Source organism: Chaetura pelagica, unplaced genomic scaffold (genome assembly GCF_000747805.2).
Source record: "Chaetura pelagica isolate M959 unplaced genomic scaffold, ChaPel_1.0 scaffold10, whole genome shotgun sequence".
Taxonomy (NCBI): Eukaryota; Metazoa; Chordata; class Aves; order Apodiformes; family Apodidae; genus Chaetura; species Chaetura pelagica.
Genome location: NW_009952263.1, coordinates 2,181,731 through 2,202,630, shown reverse-complemented (window position 1 = coordinate 2,202,630; position 20,900 = coordinate 2,181,731). Strand labels below are relative to the sequence as shown.

Sequence of the window (20,900 nt, the reverse complement as noted above, 5' to 3'; positions counted from 1 at the left end):
TGGGCGGCGGGCTGGGTCTCTGAGTGGTCTCCCTCTGCCTCTGCCTGAGGGAGGGACGCGTCTCGTCGTGTGCGGGCGCGGGGTGGCCCCGCTGGCTCCCTGGTGTTAACGTGCTGGCTCAACGAGCAGTATTAGCAGCTTATTTCCATTAGTAACGCTGTAACATCGCGATGGGAAGGCACGCCAGGCCCCACTGGGGCACCTCATTCCTTAGCACGGGTGAGTTTTCGGGAGAGAGCAGGGCCAGCGGTGGGCTCGGAGGGGTGGGCACCAGGGCTGAGGCTGCTGCCCCCCCCGGCTCCGTGCCCGGGCTGCCAGACCTCCAGGCAGTGCCCCCGTGTCCCAGGGAGGGAGCTGGGAGGTGTGTGGCTGAAAAGCAGAAGCTGAGAAGAAGTGGATAGCAAGAGAGCTGCCAGGGGCAGAACTGGTGCCTTCGCTTGGCTCAGAGCAAGAAATGTTGCTCCATCCTGACACAGAGAGGAAAAACAGATGGATAAGCTATTTTTTTATTTCTGTGGCACATAATTATTCTTAGTTCATGGAGTGATTTGTCAGCTTAATTCCAGTAATGGCAGTGAATTGTCACAGATGGCTCAGAAAGAGCATGGAAGACAACATGTAGCAATACCTCTTCACATATAGCTTCATCCTGCAAAAAATTTTACCTTGACAACACTTTATGGTGGAGCTGTTGCCTTCATTTTTGGTAATTTCCAATGCCTTTCCCCCTCTCCCCTGCATTTATTTGTCTAGTAATTTTTTTAAACTTTCTATAAGTTCCTAGCCTCTACAGAGTCCTAAATTGATATTAGAAATTAGGAATAGTTTTGTTCTTTGTTACAGTGGAGTAATATCAGATCCTAAAGTTTCTATTTAGAAGACACCCAGTTCCTCCAGTTCATTAGTAGCCATCGGCTGCCTTTAGAACTGAGCATCAGTACTAAGAGACTTAATTGAATGTGACTGGGCATGGCTACCTATGCCTGCTGAGTGCTTGTACTGCACTTGTGAGACCTTAGAGTTGCCCCTTACTAAGAATTCTGTTCAGTAGGAATACAAACAGTTGTCTGCTGCCTCCACTCTTGGCTTGGGCTGTTCCCAAACCATCACATGGATCTGGAGTATCTTCTCAATAGAGAAATGACACTGTTTTGAGCATGTGCCTACATTGCAAATGAACCTGTAGTCCTAAAACAGTATAGACTTGTGCTTTGCTAATTAGCTAGAAGTCTGTTTATCCTTTTGCTTCCACTGCTGTGGCAAGAACAGTTCCTTTTATGGACTAGAAATACCCAGTCCTCTCGCTCTCCACCTGGCTGTGGTGTCACTACAATTATGATGTGTGACTCTTACAGCTAGCACAGGTGTGCGTGCTTCTTTGTGCTGAAATCTCAGTTTTGGTGCACATGTAAAGTGTGTGTATGCTTTACATATTTTTGTGTAATGTATGTAAACCTATGTCATTTTATGTAGTACTTCATCTACTTAAATATTTAATCAATGCTGCTCAATATCAAGTTCATCAGAATTTAAGCTGGTGGTTTTCTGCAGTGATTTTAACAGAAGTTAAATGTAAACGAAGCTCTTTCAACTTCACCTTCTTATATTTTTCTGCTTTCCAACTTGGCTGTAAATAACATCAGTAAAAGTTACCTCAGGTATCCAAGGACCTTTGGGCAAAAAAACTTATTTTAATATGGTATCACAATAGTGTCGTCTTCTCAAACAGTTCCCTAAAAAACTCAAACGTTTGTGCTGCAGTGTGTAGAAATAACCAGGATAGGTTAGTAGGTTAGTGCTAGGTTAACTCCTGCACCAAATAAAATCCAGAGAGCTAAGTATTTTCATGGTCATCCTTGATCTCTTCTTGGACAGTATTTCCATTGTATCTATGGATCCATTTGCATTCAGTTCTTCTAGTAAGAAGTGTTTGCAGTGTCCTTCTTTGGAAAGAATTCTTGATGCTCAATCTGTGAACATTCCTGCATTAGTGTTAATATGTCAGGTGGGACTAAGAAGGAGAAGCAGAGGACAAAGGTCTTGGGCTTAGACATATATCACACTAAATTTTGTACTGGGCCTCTGAATGGTTGTGATTATGAAAAGGGAACATTACTGTTTCTGTTTTCTCTTCCTTCCTCAATCCCTTTTACCAAGAAGTAAATGGTATGAGAGAGAACAGGAAGGAAACTTTTCATTATTTGCTGCAAAGTTAAGGGCTGTTTGCAGTAGTTGCAAGTTAAAAAAATCCCAACTGATTGTATGTATATGTGTATGAGATAATTCTAGTAAATTACATCAGTAAACTATGGAAATTAGACAAAGGAACTAGATGATAGTTTTAGAGCTGTTATTCTGTGAGAAAAATTGTAACACAAGGACTAAAACTTTTCAGTCATGGTCAAGATGAAGAGATTGTGCAGCAATCTGATGATTACTGAATTGTTGCTACTGTCTACATGTTAGCAGTGCTTTCTCTTCGAATTCTGGGTGCTGTGGTGTGCAGCACAGAATGAAATTAGAAAGTCAAAAACATGTTTCTCACCTGTAAACCTACAGAAATTCCTTTGCTTTTTTGCTAGAGAATTTCTTTAACCTTACAGAGTGATTATAGCTTTGAAAGGGTAATGCATTTTATACATTGACTTCCCAACTTTCTAATGCGTAGGGAATGGTTTGTAAATATTTAGAAAATAAAATGAAGAAAACATAGTTTTGTGACTTGTGTGTTTTCTGTGACTGTAAGACAGTTTGAAAGCTGTTTTTCATGCATGAATATTCCTAATGCTAGTGGGGGGCTCCATTTTCAAAATCCAGTCTGAAACGATGCTGTCATTAACAGGAGGTTATGAAGCATCTACAACATCTGACTGACTTCAGCTAGTTCAACTCAATAGTGATTAACACAGCTTCTTCCCTCGTCCTTCTTCTTCCCTCGTCCTTCTTCTTCCCTCGTCCTTCTTCTTCCCTCGTCCTTCTTCTTCCCTCGTCCTTCTTCTTCCCTCGTCCTTCTTCTTCCCTCGTCCTTCTTCTTCCCTCGTCCTTCTTCTTCCCTCGTCCTTCTTCTTCCCTCGTCCTTCTTCTTCCCTCGTCCTTCTTCTTCCCTCGTCCTTCTTCTTCCCTCGTCCTTCTTCTTCCCTCGTCCTTCTTCTTCCCTCGTCCTTCTTCTTCCCTCGTCCTTCTTCTTCCCTCGTCCTTCTTCTTCCCTCGTCCTTCTTCTTCCCTCGTCCTTCTTCTTCCCTCGTCCTTCTTCTTCCCTCGTCCTTCTTCTTCCCTCGTCCTTCTTCTTCCCTCGTCCTTCTTCTTCCCTCGTCCTTCTTCTTCCCTCGTCCTTCTTCTTCCCTCGTCCTTCTTCTTCCCTCGTCCTTCTTCTTCCCTCGTCCTTCTTCTTCCCTCGTCCTTCTTCTTCCCTTCCCTAAAAAACTCAAACGTTTGTGCTGCAGTGTGTAGAAATAACCAGGATAGGTTAGTAGGTTAGTGCTAGGTTAACTCCTGCACCAAATAAAATACAGAGAGCTAAGTATTTTCATGGTCATCCTTGATCTCTTCTTGGACAGTATTTCCATTGTATCTATGGATCCATTTGCATTCAGTTCTTCTAGTAAGAGGTGTTTGCAGTGTCCTTCTTTGGAAAGAATTCTTGATGCTAAATCTGTGAACATTCCTGCATTAGTGTTAATATGTCAGGTGGGACTAAGAAGGAGAAGCAGAGGACAAAGGTCTTGGGCGTAGACATATATCACACTAAATTTTGTACTGGGCCTCTGAATGGTTGTGATTATGAAAAGGGAACATTACTGTTTCTGTTTTCTCTTCCTTCCTCAATCCCTTTTACCAAGAAGTAAATGGTATGAGAGAGAACAGGAAGGAAACTTTTCATTATTTGCTGCAAAGTTAAGGGCTGTTTGCAGTAGTTGCAAGTTAAAAAAATCCCAACTGATTGTATGTATATGTGTATGAGATAATTCTAGTAAATTACATCAGCATCTACAACATCTGACTGACTTCAGCTGGTTCAACTCAATAGTGATTAACACAGCTTCTTCCCTCTTCCTCCCTCCTTCTTCCTTTCTTTGCAATATTCATGGAATACATGCAGGACCCCACATTGTGCCTACCTAGGTTCTGCAGTAGCAGCCCTCGTCCTTCTTCTTCCCTCGTCCTTCTTCCTTCCTTTTCTTTGCAATATTCATGGGATACATGCAGGACCCCACATTGTCCCTACCTAGGTTCTGCAGTAGCAATGTACTAAGTGTGTGAGTGTGTGTGTATCAGTGTGCACAACATACTTTTATACCAGAGAAGCTAATTAACTGGATTTGAGCCAGCTTGGCAAAATCATCACTCATGGCAGGCTTCAGTACACCACAGTAACTGTGCTAATTTGTTCAAAACACATTTGTTCTGTGTCCATGCTACTGCTGGCTTGTTTTATTGTAAGACTGTCTAGGAACCTATGTAACTTAGCTTGGAGCATTCTCAGCAGATGGACTCTTGGAAGACTTTGAGGCATCCTGTGCCATTAGAGACAGAGCTATGAATTTGCATCTATATTGATTGTCACCAAGGTGGCTCAGGAGGCAGTGTTCATAGATTGAAATTCTGATTTGGCTGAATTTCTTGTGGAGCCTTAATGAGCCTTTTGGGTTTTTACAGCTGAAATCTGGAGGATGCCACAAACACTGTATTGAACCAGGTCTTGCTTTCAACACAGCCCATGCTTGACAGTGGAGCCTATTTAGATATCATACCATTTTAGGCTGTTGGCTGGTGGGAATGGCTGTGATTGTATCACCTGTGCAAAGTGTCTGATGCAGAGATTTGCAAAAATGTGACCAGGACCAGCTGAAGCGAGGAAGAAGTGTTCAGATCTCATGTGCAGAAGAGACCCGTCATGGAGCAGCACATCCTTGTGTAGGTCTCTCAGGTTTCTCAACCTGTTCTTGAACTGTTTGTTGCTTCTGGACTCTGAGAGGTGCAGAGGTAGCCTTTCTTTCATCTCTTTCAGATTTAAGGACAGTTCAGATTGAAGGCGATTGCTCCCACAATAATGCTGTTGTTACTGATCAGACAACGGTTCTGGCACTCTAAGCACAGCCTTGGTATACAGGATGCTTTAAGCTAAAAACAGTGCTGACTCTTTCAGCTCAATCTGAAAGAACAGTTTCATCAGACAGAAAAGAAGAAAACCAACATTGTTTTCTCAAGGCTGAGGAAAGAATCTGTCAACAGTTGCAAGGTGGAAAAGGATAAACTAAATAAAAGGTGACTTAACACCACCATTTTAATCTTTTAAAAATGGCAAGGTGATAGTTAAAGCTTTTCTGTGTGTCTTGACAAAATTTGCAAAGTGTGTCTTGACAAAAGCAGTTATGTACCTGACGTGTGAATGGGAAACAAGACAATCTGTAATTCTGAGTAACTTCAAATATAGTGAAACCTCTCTGGCTTATTTGTGTACCACCATACAGTTCAGTAATAGCATTCAAGAGAATATGACTAATGCTGGAAACTAGAATACATTTGGTAGTTAGGTTGCTGGAGTCAAGATCAACTTCTGAATGTGTTGGGTAGTACTGGACAAATTTACTGGGGACCTAAATTCAGAAGTTAAAGTGTTAAAAGAAAGCAAAATCTATTATTGGAAGAAAGTAATTCCTAATCAAATGCATTCATACAAGAAAAGGAAATTCACAAAAGCAAATTATGCTTGAAATTATTTGAGAGCCACTCAATCTTCTAATTTGATCGTGAGCCTCATGGAAGTGATTGAATTAAAATATCTAATTCTTTGCAGCATTGTCAGTGATGTATGACTTTGCCTGTATGGTAATAGTGCTGCTCAGGCAGGTGAGAGGGATTCTGGTAATATGCAGAGACACTGACATTGTGAGCCTGTTTCTGGGTCCTGTGAAGACTGTACATTAAACTTTTCCCTACTGTCATCTGTCTGTAGTTCTTCCAAAGGAAAATAATGGCCAGAAGTAACAAGCTTGGTGAAAATTGTTGGATGCTAACCTGTAAAGCTGAGATTCAAACTGCTCTGTCTTCTGCTTGACTTTTCATCTGTCTGGTAAGAGAGAACATGACACATACTGTAATAGCTGTCAGTGATGTCATGACATATTATACAAAAAGTCTTATTTTGATGCATACAGGAGGCATTTTATATTTACAAATAAATTAATTGAGGAAAATTAAGCCCAAGAATGTGCAGGTTTCTTCAGCCTGCAACTATGTGATAAACTACTAGTAAAGCAACAAGAAATGGAACATGTTTTTTTAGCAGCTAAGTTTTTCTTTTGAGGCCAAGGTCAGAGCTGTATGTTGTTGCTGCTAATTATTTTTGTTGTACTGCTGGAAGCTGCAGCAAAAGGGCCTTTCTTGGCATGCTGGGCAAAGAAAGGAAAAAAAACTAAGTCCTAGGTGGCTCCAAAGTAAGCAGGAGCACCTGAGTGAGGAATGTCCCAGCCTAGTAATTAAAACCAATAGGTCTAGGATGTCTTATTTCTACTCTGAGATCACTGAGTCAGGCTGGCTTGGCCAGTTGTATTTTTTCCATGCCTCTGCTCTGGGAGGCCATTTTATAATTTCTGCCCAGGTATTTGTGTAAGAGCTGGGAGCAAACAGTGTGTTCTCTGTATGTTAACCAAGGAATGCTTGGTGGTGTGGCTGGCTGACAGAGTTTTATTTGTTGAGACGAAACTTCCCAAGCAACACAAGTTTAAGGAATTTTCCCTTTCTGTCTCACCTCCATGCAGCCATTCTCAGCTGCAGTGATGCTGCTGTACACAAGGTTACACAGTAAACTCAGCCAAGGAACTGATGTAGCTTTCCTTCAGCTCTCCTTTGGTTTTCTTTTTTCTGTAGGGCTTTTTAGAGAACAGTGCAGCCACAGAGATTACTCTCAGCAAGAGCAAGTGTCTGGCATATAAGGGCAGGAACTGCATAAGCCTGAAGTTGTTCCATGTGGTTCAGACCACAAGCTGAGAATGTAGAACTTTTTCTTTCTGTCTTGGGCAGAGGAAGATTTTATATCATCTGTTTTCATTTCTATCTTTTTCAGCAAAAAAACAACTAGTAATTTTTCTGTTGTTGGAACTGCTCTAGAAAGCCAAAAAAAATGAACTCCAGTATGTTAAGTTTTGTAAAAAAGGCAATAATAGTCATTGTTAGACACTAGGGAATCTCTGTTCTGAATGTGTCAGTGAATGTTTTATTTCTATCCTAAAAGAAGCTTCCTAAAAACACAAAGTTGGAGCTCCTTTTCATTAGTCATTTGACCCATTTAGTAGGATTTGTTGCAATACATTAATTAGCAACCTGAATGCATGTAGTGCTCTTTGTATAGAGGTGGCTGAAGGAGGGTTAGCGAAGACATTTTCTGAAACAAAAAAAAAAGGAAATGAAGCCTAGAAACTTACCACATCACCTGAAACGTGTTTAGTATGCTTGAAAGAGCAGAGTGAAGTATTGGCAGTGGTTTCCTGGCACATTTGTTTTACAGGAAATTAGATTTGCAAATGTCATTTAAAATCTTAATCAAGTGTACATGGTGTCCATGGATAATAAGATGTGGTGAAAAACATGGATTCCTACTGCTCTGTGACTTTCCTTTAAGAAGTGCAAATGCAGTGTATTCCCTCTCTTCCCTACCTTTGCACATGGTGTTCCCTTGAACATCATCCTCTCCTGCCACAGAGGAACAGAAAACAGGGGCTCAGTTCTTTCCAACTGAGATCTCCATCAGCTCGGAGCCTATAAATGGTAAAGAACATCTTGCCAAGCATCCTTCACAGGGTTCCAGGGCTGTAGGTGCTGAAACAATTTATTGTGGCTCATTGTGATCCAGTAAAGCTGTGAGTGCTGTACACCTGACTGTGAGGCTCTGTTGGGTACCTGCTCTGCATTACTGGGGTGATGGACTATTGTCCCTCAAAGCCAGACAGTGTTTGCTTACTATGAGTAAGTATTTCCTCTGCTGCCCTCCCTGGGGAGTCCTTGGGAGGCATTTGCTCAGTGCTGCGGCCACATTGTCTCTGCCTTGTTCTGTTGTCACACCATGTGTGCTGTGGCCTTGTCCTCCTGTTTTGTGGTGAGGTGTCAAGTATACAGCAGCCAGAAGAGGCTGCATTGTGTACAGAGAGACCAAACTCTTAAAATTGCTGTGATTTGCTCTTGCCCACCCGTCGGCTTCCTCTTTTTTGCGTAAGTCGGATTCTTCAGGGAGCATCATGGCTGGAACAACTCCCTGCCCTGGGATGCTCAGAATGTAATGAGTGTCCTGGTGAGGACAGATGTGTCTGACCAGTCAAAGCCAGGTGACTGCTGCTTTCAAAGCCAGAGCAATTTGGGCTGCTGTTCTTGCAACAATAGCAGCAGCTGCCACACCAAGGGCTTCTTCTCCTGCTCCCAGCTTCCCTCAAGGAAAATGGAAACGTGATAATAACAAGACTGAGAAGCTGCTTCAAGGGGGAATTTTATTAAAATATTTTTGGTGGTTTGTTTGTTCGTGTTTGTTTTGTTGGTATTTTTAAAATGCTATAGTGTTGTGAGATTCTTTTAAAATGCCGTAGTGGGTTCAAGAAACAAGTACTGCCTGTTGGGGGAGAAGTCTGTTGTTAACCTGAGGTGAGCAGCAGCAGCTGCAGAGCTACAGGAAGACTTAGCATACTTCCCTGCAAGTCTGTCGTTGCACTCTGGGAAGGCCACTTAAATAGCTCTCTCAACTGGTTGGGAAAAACACGGTCCCCCTTTTACTGCTTGTCACCTGCTGGCTAACTGGGCCTGTTGTACATTGCTGGAGTGAAGGTTCCTAGCAGAGACACAAGGGTGCTGTCCCGGCGTGTTTGAGAGGCCTGCCAGTCTCCAGGCAGTCACCGAAGGCTGTCAGCTGCCCCTGGGGATTCTCATCTCTTCTCATTTCCTCCCCACACACACTCCTTCATCGCCCTTCCCTTCTCTGGCACCTTGCCGAGCCTCAAGTGTTTGCACTTAGGAAAGGTTGTTCTTTTGTGTGCTTAAGGCCTGGTCTGATCCAGCAGGTTGTGATGATGCCAGCTGGTCTGGAAAATGTCATGATGTTAGCATTTTCAGGAACTCTCACCTGTTCTTTTCCTGATACAAATTCTGATATGCCAGCACAGCTAACAACGTGGACTTTGGTGATGTCAACAAATCCCCCTCTTATTCAAGGGACCTTGCTCAAGGATGCGTTGCCCTGGCTAATGAAGCCTTTGCTGGAGATGACAGATATGAACTTTTCAGCTGCTGTCTGTGAGATTGCCAGGTGTCAGTCTGGTGTTCTCTGGGGCAGGCAGAGATATGACAGGTGTTAACTGAAGATTTGAATCAGTCAAGCAATAAATGCCTCAGACAACAAGAATGGGTTGTGTTGTAAGCAGCATCTGTAAGGGCAAGTGATGAACAGATTGCTGGCTGAGGCTTAGCAGGCAGAGGCACTGAGACTTCACTGAGCAGTCTGCAAGGTATTCCTTATCTCAGTGACTGCTTTCAGGAAGATGAGACTGCATATGCTTTTTATTTTTCACTAATCTAGTTTGATAGCTTACTAGATTGTTGCCATGAGGTACTGGCTTTGCATTTTATGTTTCTATTTGAGTTTAAAGTACCTGTATGCTGTTAGGTATGTGTTGGATATCCCGGTCAAGGGGGAAACTTTGCAGCCTGCTGTGTAGAGTTTGTGGGTATTTGTTAATAATAAACACTGTGTACCCTGGGCTTCAAGCAGCCAGCCTGTCTGAGCCAGGCTTGGCTGGTCAGCCAACGTGGGCTCCGTCTTTGTAGGTGGTATTGCCATGCATGGTTGGTATATCCATTTTTAGACAGCCATGAACTTTATGTACAAGAGCTCTATAGCTCACAGTAAGGATTAAGCACTTTCTGTATTGTATATTACTGACAGTATTGGACTTATTGATTATTAAATGGCAAACAATACAGACAACCCAAACAATATATGCTGAGAACGGTTGAGAGTTGTGGTGTCAGAGGTGCCTTTCTCCTACAGGGAGATGATCTTCCCAGCCAACTAAAAGTTGTATGTAAAAGGTGTATGGCAGGTGAAGTGGGCAATCTCCTGCCCCCAAGGAGGGCTCCCTCTCCAGACCCATGTTTGAACTCTGTTGCTGCTTTTGCACCAACAGCCTCAAAAGACAAAGTTCTCCAGCAATGTTTACATACCTTAGGTGCCCTTGTACCTCCACAAGCACGTATATTCCTGTACATCATTGTTTGATTGGTTTTCTGCCATCAAGAACCACTTTTCTTCCACTCTGTCTCAAGACAGCTCAGACCTCTTAATTTTTAGGTTCTACTAAACCCACTTTTGTTGGCTTACAGTTCTCTTTTCCTTCCAGTCCCTCTCTTTTTCTTGCCTTGGAAGCACCTTGTGTGTAGTACCTTCAGTCATTGCAGGTGCCTAGGAAGACAGGAGCACCTCTTTGAGAGTTAAAGTAGCTGTGTATCCTAGAGTTAAAATCCTGCTAGGGAATTTGCTGAATTTAAAATTCTGTTCCTGTCCTTTGCAGACAAGCTAAAAATCAGCTGTACCATTAATATTGTTTTGCAATGAGTTTTCTATGTTTTGGGAATTGTTTGTGACTTGAATATGGCACTTGTGTATTCTTACTCAATCATCACTTACATTGCTGCACTATTTGGAATGTTGTGTGGGCATCTTTTATGTAGATTGGAAAAACTTACTGATAATGCTTTTATAGTTGAAATGTTTAAAATTTAAGTTGAATTTTAAAGCAAATCTCTTAATTGGAGAGAAAAGAAATAAAATTATGAGATTGCTGTTGGTAAGAAACTTGTGTTGTTTGGGTTTGTTGTTTTTTAAATTAGTGCTCTGCCTGATGAGAATATAGTATATGCTTTGCCATATAACTGTGAAGTCCTCAGCTTTAAGTTAATAACATACAGGATTGTGTGATGTCTTTCAGTGTGGTGCACTGGTGATGCAGGCGGCTGTGGAGTTTGAGGCAGGGAGCCAGTTACACTGGCAGTGGTAGGACCGAAGGATTGCACACACTGTGATCAGTGGTAGGCAGGACTTAATTGTAGCTAGTCATTATAAAGAATTGCCCTTGGAATGATCATGGCTAACAACCTTTAACAAGGGCTCTTGAATAATGTCATTCACATGCTGGTTCTGTGATTACCCCACATCCCTTTCTACCACTGAGGCCTGTGTCTGAGCAGATAGATAACTTGTCACTAATAGATAAGGATACCACTTGCTTGTACTTAGAATTGTCCTTTTACTGAGTCACAGAAGGTCCGAATAAGATTATTTCGCCTTTTCTCACCCTCCCACTGTTTTTATAGCCTGTGGATGCTGGTGCACAAGATAGGCCAGGCAACCTCCTTATTTTAGCAAAGCAGCCAGACAAGAAGGAAATCTACCCAGACACAGGGGCTGAGAGATTATTGTGCAACCAAAGACTGACTGCTTCACAGCACCATGCACTTGAAGGCAGCTGATTTCAGCTGTCATTAGTGAAGTTTTAAATGGACTGGGTTTTTCATCTTCTTTTTCTAGTAGGGGTTTGGCTGTTACAGCTCACATTTCCAGCACAGCCTGGGAAGAAGGAAGTCCCGATTACAGCAAGTCAACACTGTTGCTTAAATTAGCTGAACCAGCCTTGCATCAACTACAGTTGTAACCTTGGCCTGCGTTTTGCTCATCTTTCTGTTTTGGGAAGCTGTTAAAAAAAAATTTGTTTCATTCTATCCAGAAATATATACTTAATAATACATGGGTGTTGCTTCACTGTGTTGAGGGCAAACATTTGGAAATGTACAGCTGTGGTCAGTGGTATTTCTCCAGGGCATGGCTATCCTGATTGGCTTGCTTAGAGATGGAAAATTCCACTTACTATCTTGGCTGGTGTCACAAGCTGGAAACTTTGACATTTTTGTTCAAATACAAAAAGCATTTAGCTCTTATTAGATTATTTTTTTTTCTTTTGAAAGGCTGTCATTAAACTGAATATGGGTCAGTGCTATCCCTTGCTCCAAATCTGTAGATGGACAGTTTCTATACTTTTGCTTGCACTAGAACTTGAGTAAGTTTTAAGAGAGTGGAGATCAACCAGTTTTTATCAATTTAACTGATAGTTCTCAGGCTCATCCTCTTTTCAGATTCAGAAGGAGAGATGTTAAAGCAGTACAAGGATTTATCAGTGCTCCAGGAACCACAATGGAGAAGCTCTCCTCTCAGTGCTGTTTTACAGCATCCAAGGGGGAGGTGAGGGGAAACCTGTTTTGGTCTTCTAGGGACTTAAATTGAAGAGAGAAAAATGGAAAGGAAAAACACTTTCAGGTGTTGCCAACTATGAAATGGAGACAAATAAACCAGAGCTGCTGCCTGCAATCTTTGTTCAAGTAGAAAACTATGCTGAGTACTGTCCCCTGACCTTTTTCCCCAACTGATGCTAGTTTTTAGGTAGTTAATTGCAATGCCTATCCTAATGCAAGGGAATGGGGAAGATAGATAGGAGACATTAAAAGAGGGAATTGTGGTGCATTCACATCTATGGAGGAAAATTTGGATGGGAGAGAATGAGAGATACGAAGGACAAGAAAGGTCAAGTGTAATGTAGGGGGAAGAAGAGGAAAGGGGAATGAAGTGCAGAAAAAGAAAAGGGAACACTGAGACAAAAAGTCATAGCACAACTTCCTATGGGAGAGTGTAGCAGAGGAGAGTACAGTCAAGAAAGATAAGAAAATATTCTGAGAAAAGCAAGAATGTGGTTGTACATGGCGTGGCAAAACAGTTCAATGAAAAGGTAATGCAGTGCTGGGTAGAATGTACTTGACAATGTATGTGTCACAGTATCATGGTAGAACTTTGAGGTAAGAGTTATATTGTTTCTCTAGAACTGGGCTTGAGGCAATTTTGCTTCTTACTGACATTATCTTTCTTCCCTGCAGTTTACCTAGCACTTTACATCTTCTGTATAGAAAAAACCCAATATTCTCTGTAGTGAAAAGTTACACAGTAAGACAGCAGTTTCAGTTTGTCAGTTCAGGATATCATCTTGGGATTTGCAAAAACCCCATCCAGTTCCTTTCTGCAGTGAATATTTTTCATATACTTCTTTGTACTATGGCAGCAGCCAGAAGTCCCAGGGAAGGAGCAGGTGATCTGCAGCAGGTTAACCCCAGCCAGCAGCCAGACACCCACCAACCTCTCACTCAGTTCTCTCTCCTGCAGGATAGTGAGAAAACAGAAGGAAGGCCAAAAGATGCCTGGATGAAGATAATGAGAGTTTTATAGGGAAAGCAAAAGCTGTACACAAAAGCAAAGCAAGAAGAGGAATTCCTTCACTACTCCCCATGGGCAGGCAGGTGCTTGGCCACTTCCTGGAAAGCAGGACCTCAGCATATGCAGTGGTTGCTTGGGAAGACAAATGCCATAGCCTTTAATGTTTCCCCTTATACCTTTGTTTTGCGAGATTTTATCACTGAACACAACATCAGATGGTCTGGAATAAACCTGTGGTCATTTGGAGCCAGCTGTCCTGCCTGTGTGCCTTCCCAATGTCTCGCCCACCTGCAAGCCTGCTTGCTTTGGGGTGGGGAGAAGAAGAGAGAAAGCAAGCCTTGCTGCTGTGCAAGCACTGCTCAGCAGCAGCTGAAAGACTGATGGGTTATCAAGAGTGTTCTAACCACAAATGCAAAGCGCAGCACTGTAGGTGGGAGCTGCTGGGGAGGCAGATCCAGCCACACACTGCACGGGTGCTGCACAGGCACCCTGGGGATGGGTAACCCTTGCTCCACAGCCATTGATAGCATTGGGAAGGAACAGCTGGATACAGGCGAGTGATGATGGGTGGTACAGAACAGTCAGGAATGGTAACAGTCAGGAATGGATGAATACTAACGTAGCCTTAGCATTCAAGATTGCTCTTCCAGTAAGGAAACGGTTTATTTGCAATGTCTTGTGCATGATGGGGTTTTTTTGGTGACACACGATAACAAAGTGTATTTTAAGTATGTAAATGACAGTCAGGAAATAAATAATAATTCCCATTTCACAGTGAGCTAGAACTCTCAATTTTTATTCATCTTGCTCAATAGCAACAAACCAACCAGAAAGCAACTCCCCAAAGACCATCTATTTCCTACTGTTTTACGTATTCTGTGGCTCCCTCCTTGGATGTTTTAGGGTAATTCTCACACATATTTTCATCCATGCTTGTCTGTTACATCTGTAACCTGTTGACTCTTGATTTGGTTTTGTTGTGATTTTTTTCTGAAGGGGTTGTTGTTGGTTTTTTTGGTGAGCATCTGTTCTCATTTACACTATAAAGGAAAACAGTCACCTTGATCTCGTTAGCAGTGCTCAACTTTTTTTGTCTTATTTTATGTCTCTTAAAGAGTTATGAAGGTCAAAACCTTTGGCACAATGCATGTGAAGTCTTTATTAGCCATCATTGGCAAATGGGGCAGCTGAAGCAGCAAAATACATGATTTACTGAGGTTCAGACAGTGAGATGGTTACAAAACTGGGGTCAGAATTCAAGAGCCAGTGACATTCAGTTCCTCCCTTGTGTCAGTGTTTGTGGAAATATGTCTCTAATGCTCAGAACCTTAGGCTTTCCTAGGTTCTTGACAATATTGGAAATCATGCTGAATTTACGTTTGTGCAGGTAACTGTGTCTAAAGAAAATTTAGTTCTCTCCAAATTTTAGAAAATAATTAAGTATTGGTAATAAAGCCAGAGCTTTATTTATTACATCCATTAAAGAAGGACTGCAGAAAAAGATGATACAAAGCACTTACACAGATTGATTCCCAGGTAATAAAATTGTTCTGTGGTCAGACAAACTACAGTCTTCTACCAATATTATCAGAAAATGCTTAGTGGTGCCAGCTAGCCCATGGGTGCATGGAGGTCAAAACAAGTCTTTTCTTAGGTGATGGTTCCTTTGTTACCCTCAGGGCACTAGTGAGGAAGATTGCATCTGTAATCTCTTCTGCCTGCCCCTTCCTGGGAGCTGCTGATTCTCTATTAAATTGCGTTGAACTTGGCTTGTTCCAGGTTCTTCCATCTTTGCTGACACACTCCAGCATGATTGTGTTATTCAAGGTGAGTCCAGCCTATTAGTCTTCAGATGTGGGCAGCTCTTGGGCAGTTTCATGGTGGCAAATGTGTCTGACAACAGGACTGGGAACCACAGGAGGGTCTGTCCACCAGGGAGGCTGAGGAATGTGGTGCTGATTTGTTCTTGGTCCCAGCATCGTATCCAGTCCACTCCTCTGAAGCTAGAATGTTTAGAGCTGCTCTTCCTCTGTAATCTAACTACATCTAGAGGGCTACAGCAAGCCAAGACCAAGTGCAGGGAGTTCGGTGGAATTGAAACCATCTGAGGTTGGTAGTACAATGGCTTCTGGGCTTAATGTCATAGACCTTTTCTCCAGTGTGCCTTTGCCTTTGGAGTAACTGGAAGTTGTATCCTCCTCCTCTATATACACTCTTCATAATACAAATGAATGATTCCTCTCTTTAAGAAGCAGTGGAAGATTGACTTCCTTGTAATCTTGATACGCATTTTCCTTTTTTTTTTTTTTTTAATTGAATGTAATCAATGACCATTGGATTCAAGCTGTTTGTTCCTTGTCAGGAAAAAGAAGAAACAGGGAGAAAAGCAGTAGAATTTTAAAAAGGAACAATAAAAGCCTTTATTGCCTTCTGTAATGAGGTAGCTTGGTGGATGAGGGGAGAGTGGTAGATGTAGTTTACTGTAATCTTAGTGGACAAGAAGCTGACCATGAAGCAGCAATGCACTCTTGTGGAAAAGAAGGCCAACAGCATACTGGGCTGCATTAGTAAGAGTGTTGCCAGCAGGTCAAGATCCTTCCCCTCTGCTTGGCAGAAAGGAGGCCTCATCTGTAGTGTTGTGTGCAGTTCTTGGCTTCCCAGTGAAAGAGAGACATGAACTTACTGGAGTGAGTCCAGCACAGATCAACAATGATAATGATGGTTCTCAAACATGCTTCACGCGAGAAGAGGTTGAGGGAGCTGGGACTGTTCATACTGGAAGAAGGTTCAGCGAAGCACACCAACAGGTATAAGTACCTGACAGGAGGGACCAAAGAACAGGGAGCCTGGAGTCTCCTCAGTGGTGTCCAGTGACAGGAGAAGAGGCAATGGGCCCATGAAAGTCAATCTGAACATTAGACAATGCTTTTTTTCACTGTGAGAGTGGTCAAACACTGACAGAATTTGCCTAGAGAGGTTGTGGAGTCTCCATCCCAGTCTGGGACATGGTCCTGGGCAAGGAGGTCTAAGTGTCCCTGCTTGAGTAGGGAGGGAGGCTGGCCAAGATGATCACCAGAGGCCCCTTCCAACCTCAACCATTCTCTGATTTGGTGATCCTTGCTGTGAGCACTAAGCACATAACGGGATCACACCTTGCAGTTCCTGCGTGGCTGGGACATGCACTGTGCTGCTGCAGCTTCTCTCTCTCCCCCCACACCTGAATGAGGCTGGTTAGCTTGGCCCATGGCTGGCACATTGAGCAAATTGTGTCATAGCACAGGAGAAAAAGGGTCCTGAGCATTGCTTTCATCACTTAGAGGCAACAGCAGCTAAGCAGCTGGCCCATCTTTGATGAGAAGATCAGATCTTCCTGCCCATGTCCCACCTCCCATTAACATCCTTGAAAGGTCTGAGCTTTTTCACCCTTTTTCGGTGGCCATGGATTGGCTTATGAAGGGAAACCATATCAGGAAAGAGCAAATTATGTTTCATTTTTGGTAGAACTGTGCTCACTTCAAATCAGAATGGAGTTTAGGCTTGGGAGCTTATGTCAGTGCTATTCAAGAGCTAACATTTTCCACAGGCGTGTTGCAAAGGGTGCGGTTGCCTCACCTCTAGCTCAAAATAGAGAAGAGAATGCAGACTCTTACCATCTCTCTTTCATGATATCTGTTTTGCCTGGTAGGGTGTTGAGTGCCTCCTGGCACTTGCTGACTGCCTTTGGCTCTGGTAGTCTTCACTGTGAGATAGTCCTTGATACATACCAGGGTTCCTAAACACGCTTCATGACTCACTTCAAGTATCTGGTCCAATGGGAGGTCAAGAAGTGGGTTAGTTTAAGCTGATCAACTTCTTTGAAACAGAGTAAACACAGAACTTTTTTTAAATCCAAAAATCCCTCCTTGGAATTGATTGATGCATATGTTCTTTGCTTTGCTTTTCAAAAACCAGAAAGGACTTACCCAGTAGTGTCCTGCTGTGTGTCCCCTGCCCCTTTTGTGTAACAGCTCTGAAGTCTGGATACGTTTGGTGGAGCACATGGAAATCTTCAAATGAGTCTGATCACCATTTGACCTGTTTGTCTGGTCTGACTGGCTTGCTGGCTATGTGCTGCATCTCTGCTACTCTCACAATCTGCAAAATGCTATATTGAAATGGAAATGACAGTGCCCTAATTCTTTTTGTGCCTTTAGTTTTTATTTTCAAGATGTATTAACCTGCTCCCCTGAGCACAGATGCAAAAAGAACACTTGTACATTCGATTTCTACAATTGACTTGTACAATTTCTTTGCCATTCATTTATCTCTTGGTGCCAGAAACTGACTTCTAAGATATACATTGAACTATATCCCAGACAGTTACATATCAATCATTTTATTACTCAATTTCAGGTTTGCTGGCAACAGGAATTGCAGAGGGAAAAAAAAATACAGTCATCACCCAGTATATCATGATAAACCCATATTTGGTGAAGGAACTTTGGTATTTGTCACTTTTAAAGGACAAGTAATATTATGTGGCTCCATTTCCTACATTTGTTAGTACTCTTCTTCAACGGGTGAGTTTTAAACTCTGACTGTACCTGCCAGCCATGCAGGCAGTACAGTGTGGCAGACATGGTGTAGCTTTGTATAACGTTGTTGAAACGGGCCCCTTTGCACCTGTCCTGTGAGACAGGGCCTCCCATCAGGGAACCCTCTTTAGAAACTGCATGTAGATCCCATGTTGTGAGATCACTTGCCTCACAGTGATTTCTTCCTACCTTTGTGCTGAGGCACATCTAAAATCAAAGGGAGAATCTTTATTATTATTTTTTGTTTTAATTTTGAAGTGCACCTGAAATTAAAGCATGTTTCTTCAAATCCACAAGTTTACCTTTTTCTTAGGAGTTGAGCAGCTTCTTCATTGCATGGTTGGTACCTTTTATCTTTTTATTTCTAAGGAATAGAACATCTCAGATTAATTTCCTGATCCTGTCCTTGGATAGTTCACATTCTTCTTTATCCTGCTTCTCAAATCATTGTATCTTCTACACTGAGGAAAAAAATAGAAAATACTGTTATGCTTCTGTGAAGTTGAAAGAACTAGGTCTGGTTTAAACTAAGGTTTATTTACAAGTGTATCTTGTTCTTTGGATGGTGGTTATACTTCAAGGATCTAGTCCTTCTTATCCTTCTTACACTGTTAAAAAGTTGGAAAAGATAATGGTTCAAGCATGAAATGAGCCAATAGGCAGATTTAATATTTCTATGAATTAGCCCTTCCTTCTTGATTTGTACAGTGTACTTGAAACTGAGAACTGATTGTGAAGGCACCTGAATAAAGGAGACCCCTTTTAGCCTTTGGTGGTTAAAGAAGTTTTGGCCTCATCCCATTTTTACCCAAGAGCAAGATTAATGCTTGTTGTGAATTCTTGTTGAGTCTTCCTATAGAGTGAAATCTAATTAAATTTGTTTTTTTATTTTCTCATTAAAACAACAGTTGTGTGTCTTGAATCACTTCAAGTGCTCTCTTAGATTAGAGGGTAAATATCCCACTGATCTCCTTCTGACTGTTCAAGTCATTCAATAGCTAAATCAGACAACTCTTCACTTAGCTGACATGAAGATCCAAGGAGCTGAGATGGATGTTCTGCAGCAGTCTGAGTTAGCATGGTTACTGACTGCTGCCATCCTGCCTGCTCAGACCTTCCAATCCTTTCTCTTGGAGTCCTAGCTTCTCCCTCACACTCCCTTGCTCACCTCACCCTGCCTTGTGTGAAAGGCAGAGGAAAGCTATTTGCTTTTATTAGGAATTCACTTTTCTGCAGCTTCATACACTGGGGTGTGTCAGCACAATGTGGAGTGGAGGAGCCAGTGAGTGACAGGGAGTGAAATCAGGGTGGGAAGGAGAAGCTGACAAAGGCCATGGCCCCTCATGAATCCACAGCTTAGTGTAGACATGGTGTATGTAGACATAGACTGGACAAAGCTTTATTAAAATTATCTCAGAATTGAAAAACTGGGCCAGAAATACTTAAATGCTGAATTGTGGAGAGCATTGCTTTATTGCCTTCTAAGAAATGTAGCATTTCAGAAAGCTTTGCCATGCACGAGATGCAAGCCCTTGTGCATTTAGGTTCCTCCAGAGGCTAAGCTGTGAGACCTGGAGAGCAGACATGGTACAGACAGAAGTGCTGAATATGCAGGGTGCTGCCAGGGCATTACACTCCCAAACCAGAGGGCAGGAATGTATCTGGGGAGAAAACAACTAGGCAATACCATCATCTTCAAAGACATATGCAACCTCCATTCTTGAGAAGCACTGAGCATGATCTAGCCCTGCACCTCAAAGTCCTGTCTTCTCTACCCCACGTCTGTTTCAAAGGTAGGAGGAGATGCAGTCTTACTCTAGCACAGGAGCTTGGCTTGGACTAAGCAACCTTTACAATGCTAATATCAACTACTTGGACTACCACAGTAAAAATAGTGGAGCTGGACCAGATCTAACAAAATTCCAGCCACTTGTGTGGGAAAGGCTCCCAGAGCACTGACTTTTCTGTCTGACTTCTCAATGAGAGACATATTTTTGAGGTGACTCACTGTTGCAACATTGATGTGGTCGTTTGGATGGAGTTGGGCCAAGGTGACCAAGTTTTTGTGAACTGCTTGTGAAGTTCTTATGTATGTATAGAGCTTTTGATTACACTTGAGGATGTTTAGCTTGTCTGCTTAGAATTGGATAGGTTAAACTCAGTTAAAACTACAGCAAAGAAGAATCTAAGGTATGTTGTTTGGGTGTCGTTTGTTTTCACCTTGTAATCTGAAAGAAATTATTCCAGCAAAGGATGGTTAGGAGCTTGGAAGAGGAGTGTCCAGTCTCAAAGTGCTGGCTTCCTCAGTTTTTTGATGTCTTGGAGAAACATTTAAAATGTGAATCATTACTGCTTCTGGCTGATTTGGGATGGACCAAAAATTACAGTGGTTGAAAGCATGCATTGACAAAGTCTGTAATAAGAAAGCATTGGAGTATATCCTCTGTAGATTTTTATCACCTAGACTAGCCAGGCTGGTAGAGACAGTGAGGTTAATAAAATAAACAAGTAGGTTTAGATTTTTAAAAAAATATAGAGCTTTTGTCCTTTGCAAGCCTGCAACTGGAAGTTGTACAATAATACTTTATAGCTTTATGTGACAATGTCAACATATTAAAGCTTTATAACTATTGTGTTTGGGATGTGGTGAATTAATCCATTCCTCAAAATGTTTATATGATTTGCTATGCTATTACCTTATAGTCTGCTAATGTTCTTCCTCTGTAGATGGTAAAAAAGGAAGGATAAAACTCAAATGCTGCTCAGGTGCAGCCAGATCCTCCTATTTTGCATGTGAGAACTCTTGCTAACTGGATGTAAAGGTGGATGTGTTCATGGGCACCTTCATTTTTACAGCTCTCAGTGATTTCCTTCTGAAAGTCTGGGGTTTAGATGCTTCAGTTGCTGGTGCCACTCCAGGCATTCAATGCCTTTTCTCTGTTTGACATCTCTTGTGTTGTACATAGAGACTTCTTCAGGTTGGATTCTTGAGGCTGAAGCTGCTGCTTTCCTTCTAGCAGCTGGCTCTTTCC

General features: G+C 42.3%; 1 protein-coding gene across 1 annotated transcript in view; it reads left to right on the top strand.

The window, feature by feature from the left end:
• Positions 1–13,789: 13,789 nt before the first annotated feature.
• CMTM7 (CKLF-like MARVEL transmembrane domain containing 7) overlaps positions 13,790–20,900 on the top strand; it is an 11,675-nt gene continuing 4,564 nt past the window's right edge. The window contains exons 1-3 of the mRNA XM_010007618.1: positions 13,790–13,847; positions 15,074–15,121; positions 15,956–16,101. Of these exons, the coding sequence (XP_010005920.1) occupies positions 13,790–13,847; positions 15,074–15,121; positions 15,956–16,101 (252 nt within the window). The remainder of the gene's footprint in view (positions 13,848–15,073; positions 15,122–15,955; positions 16,102–20,900) is intronic.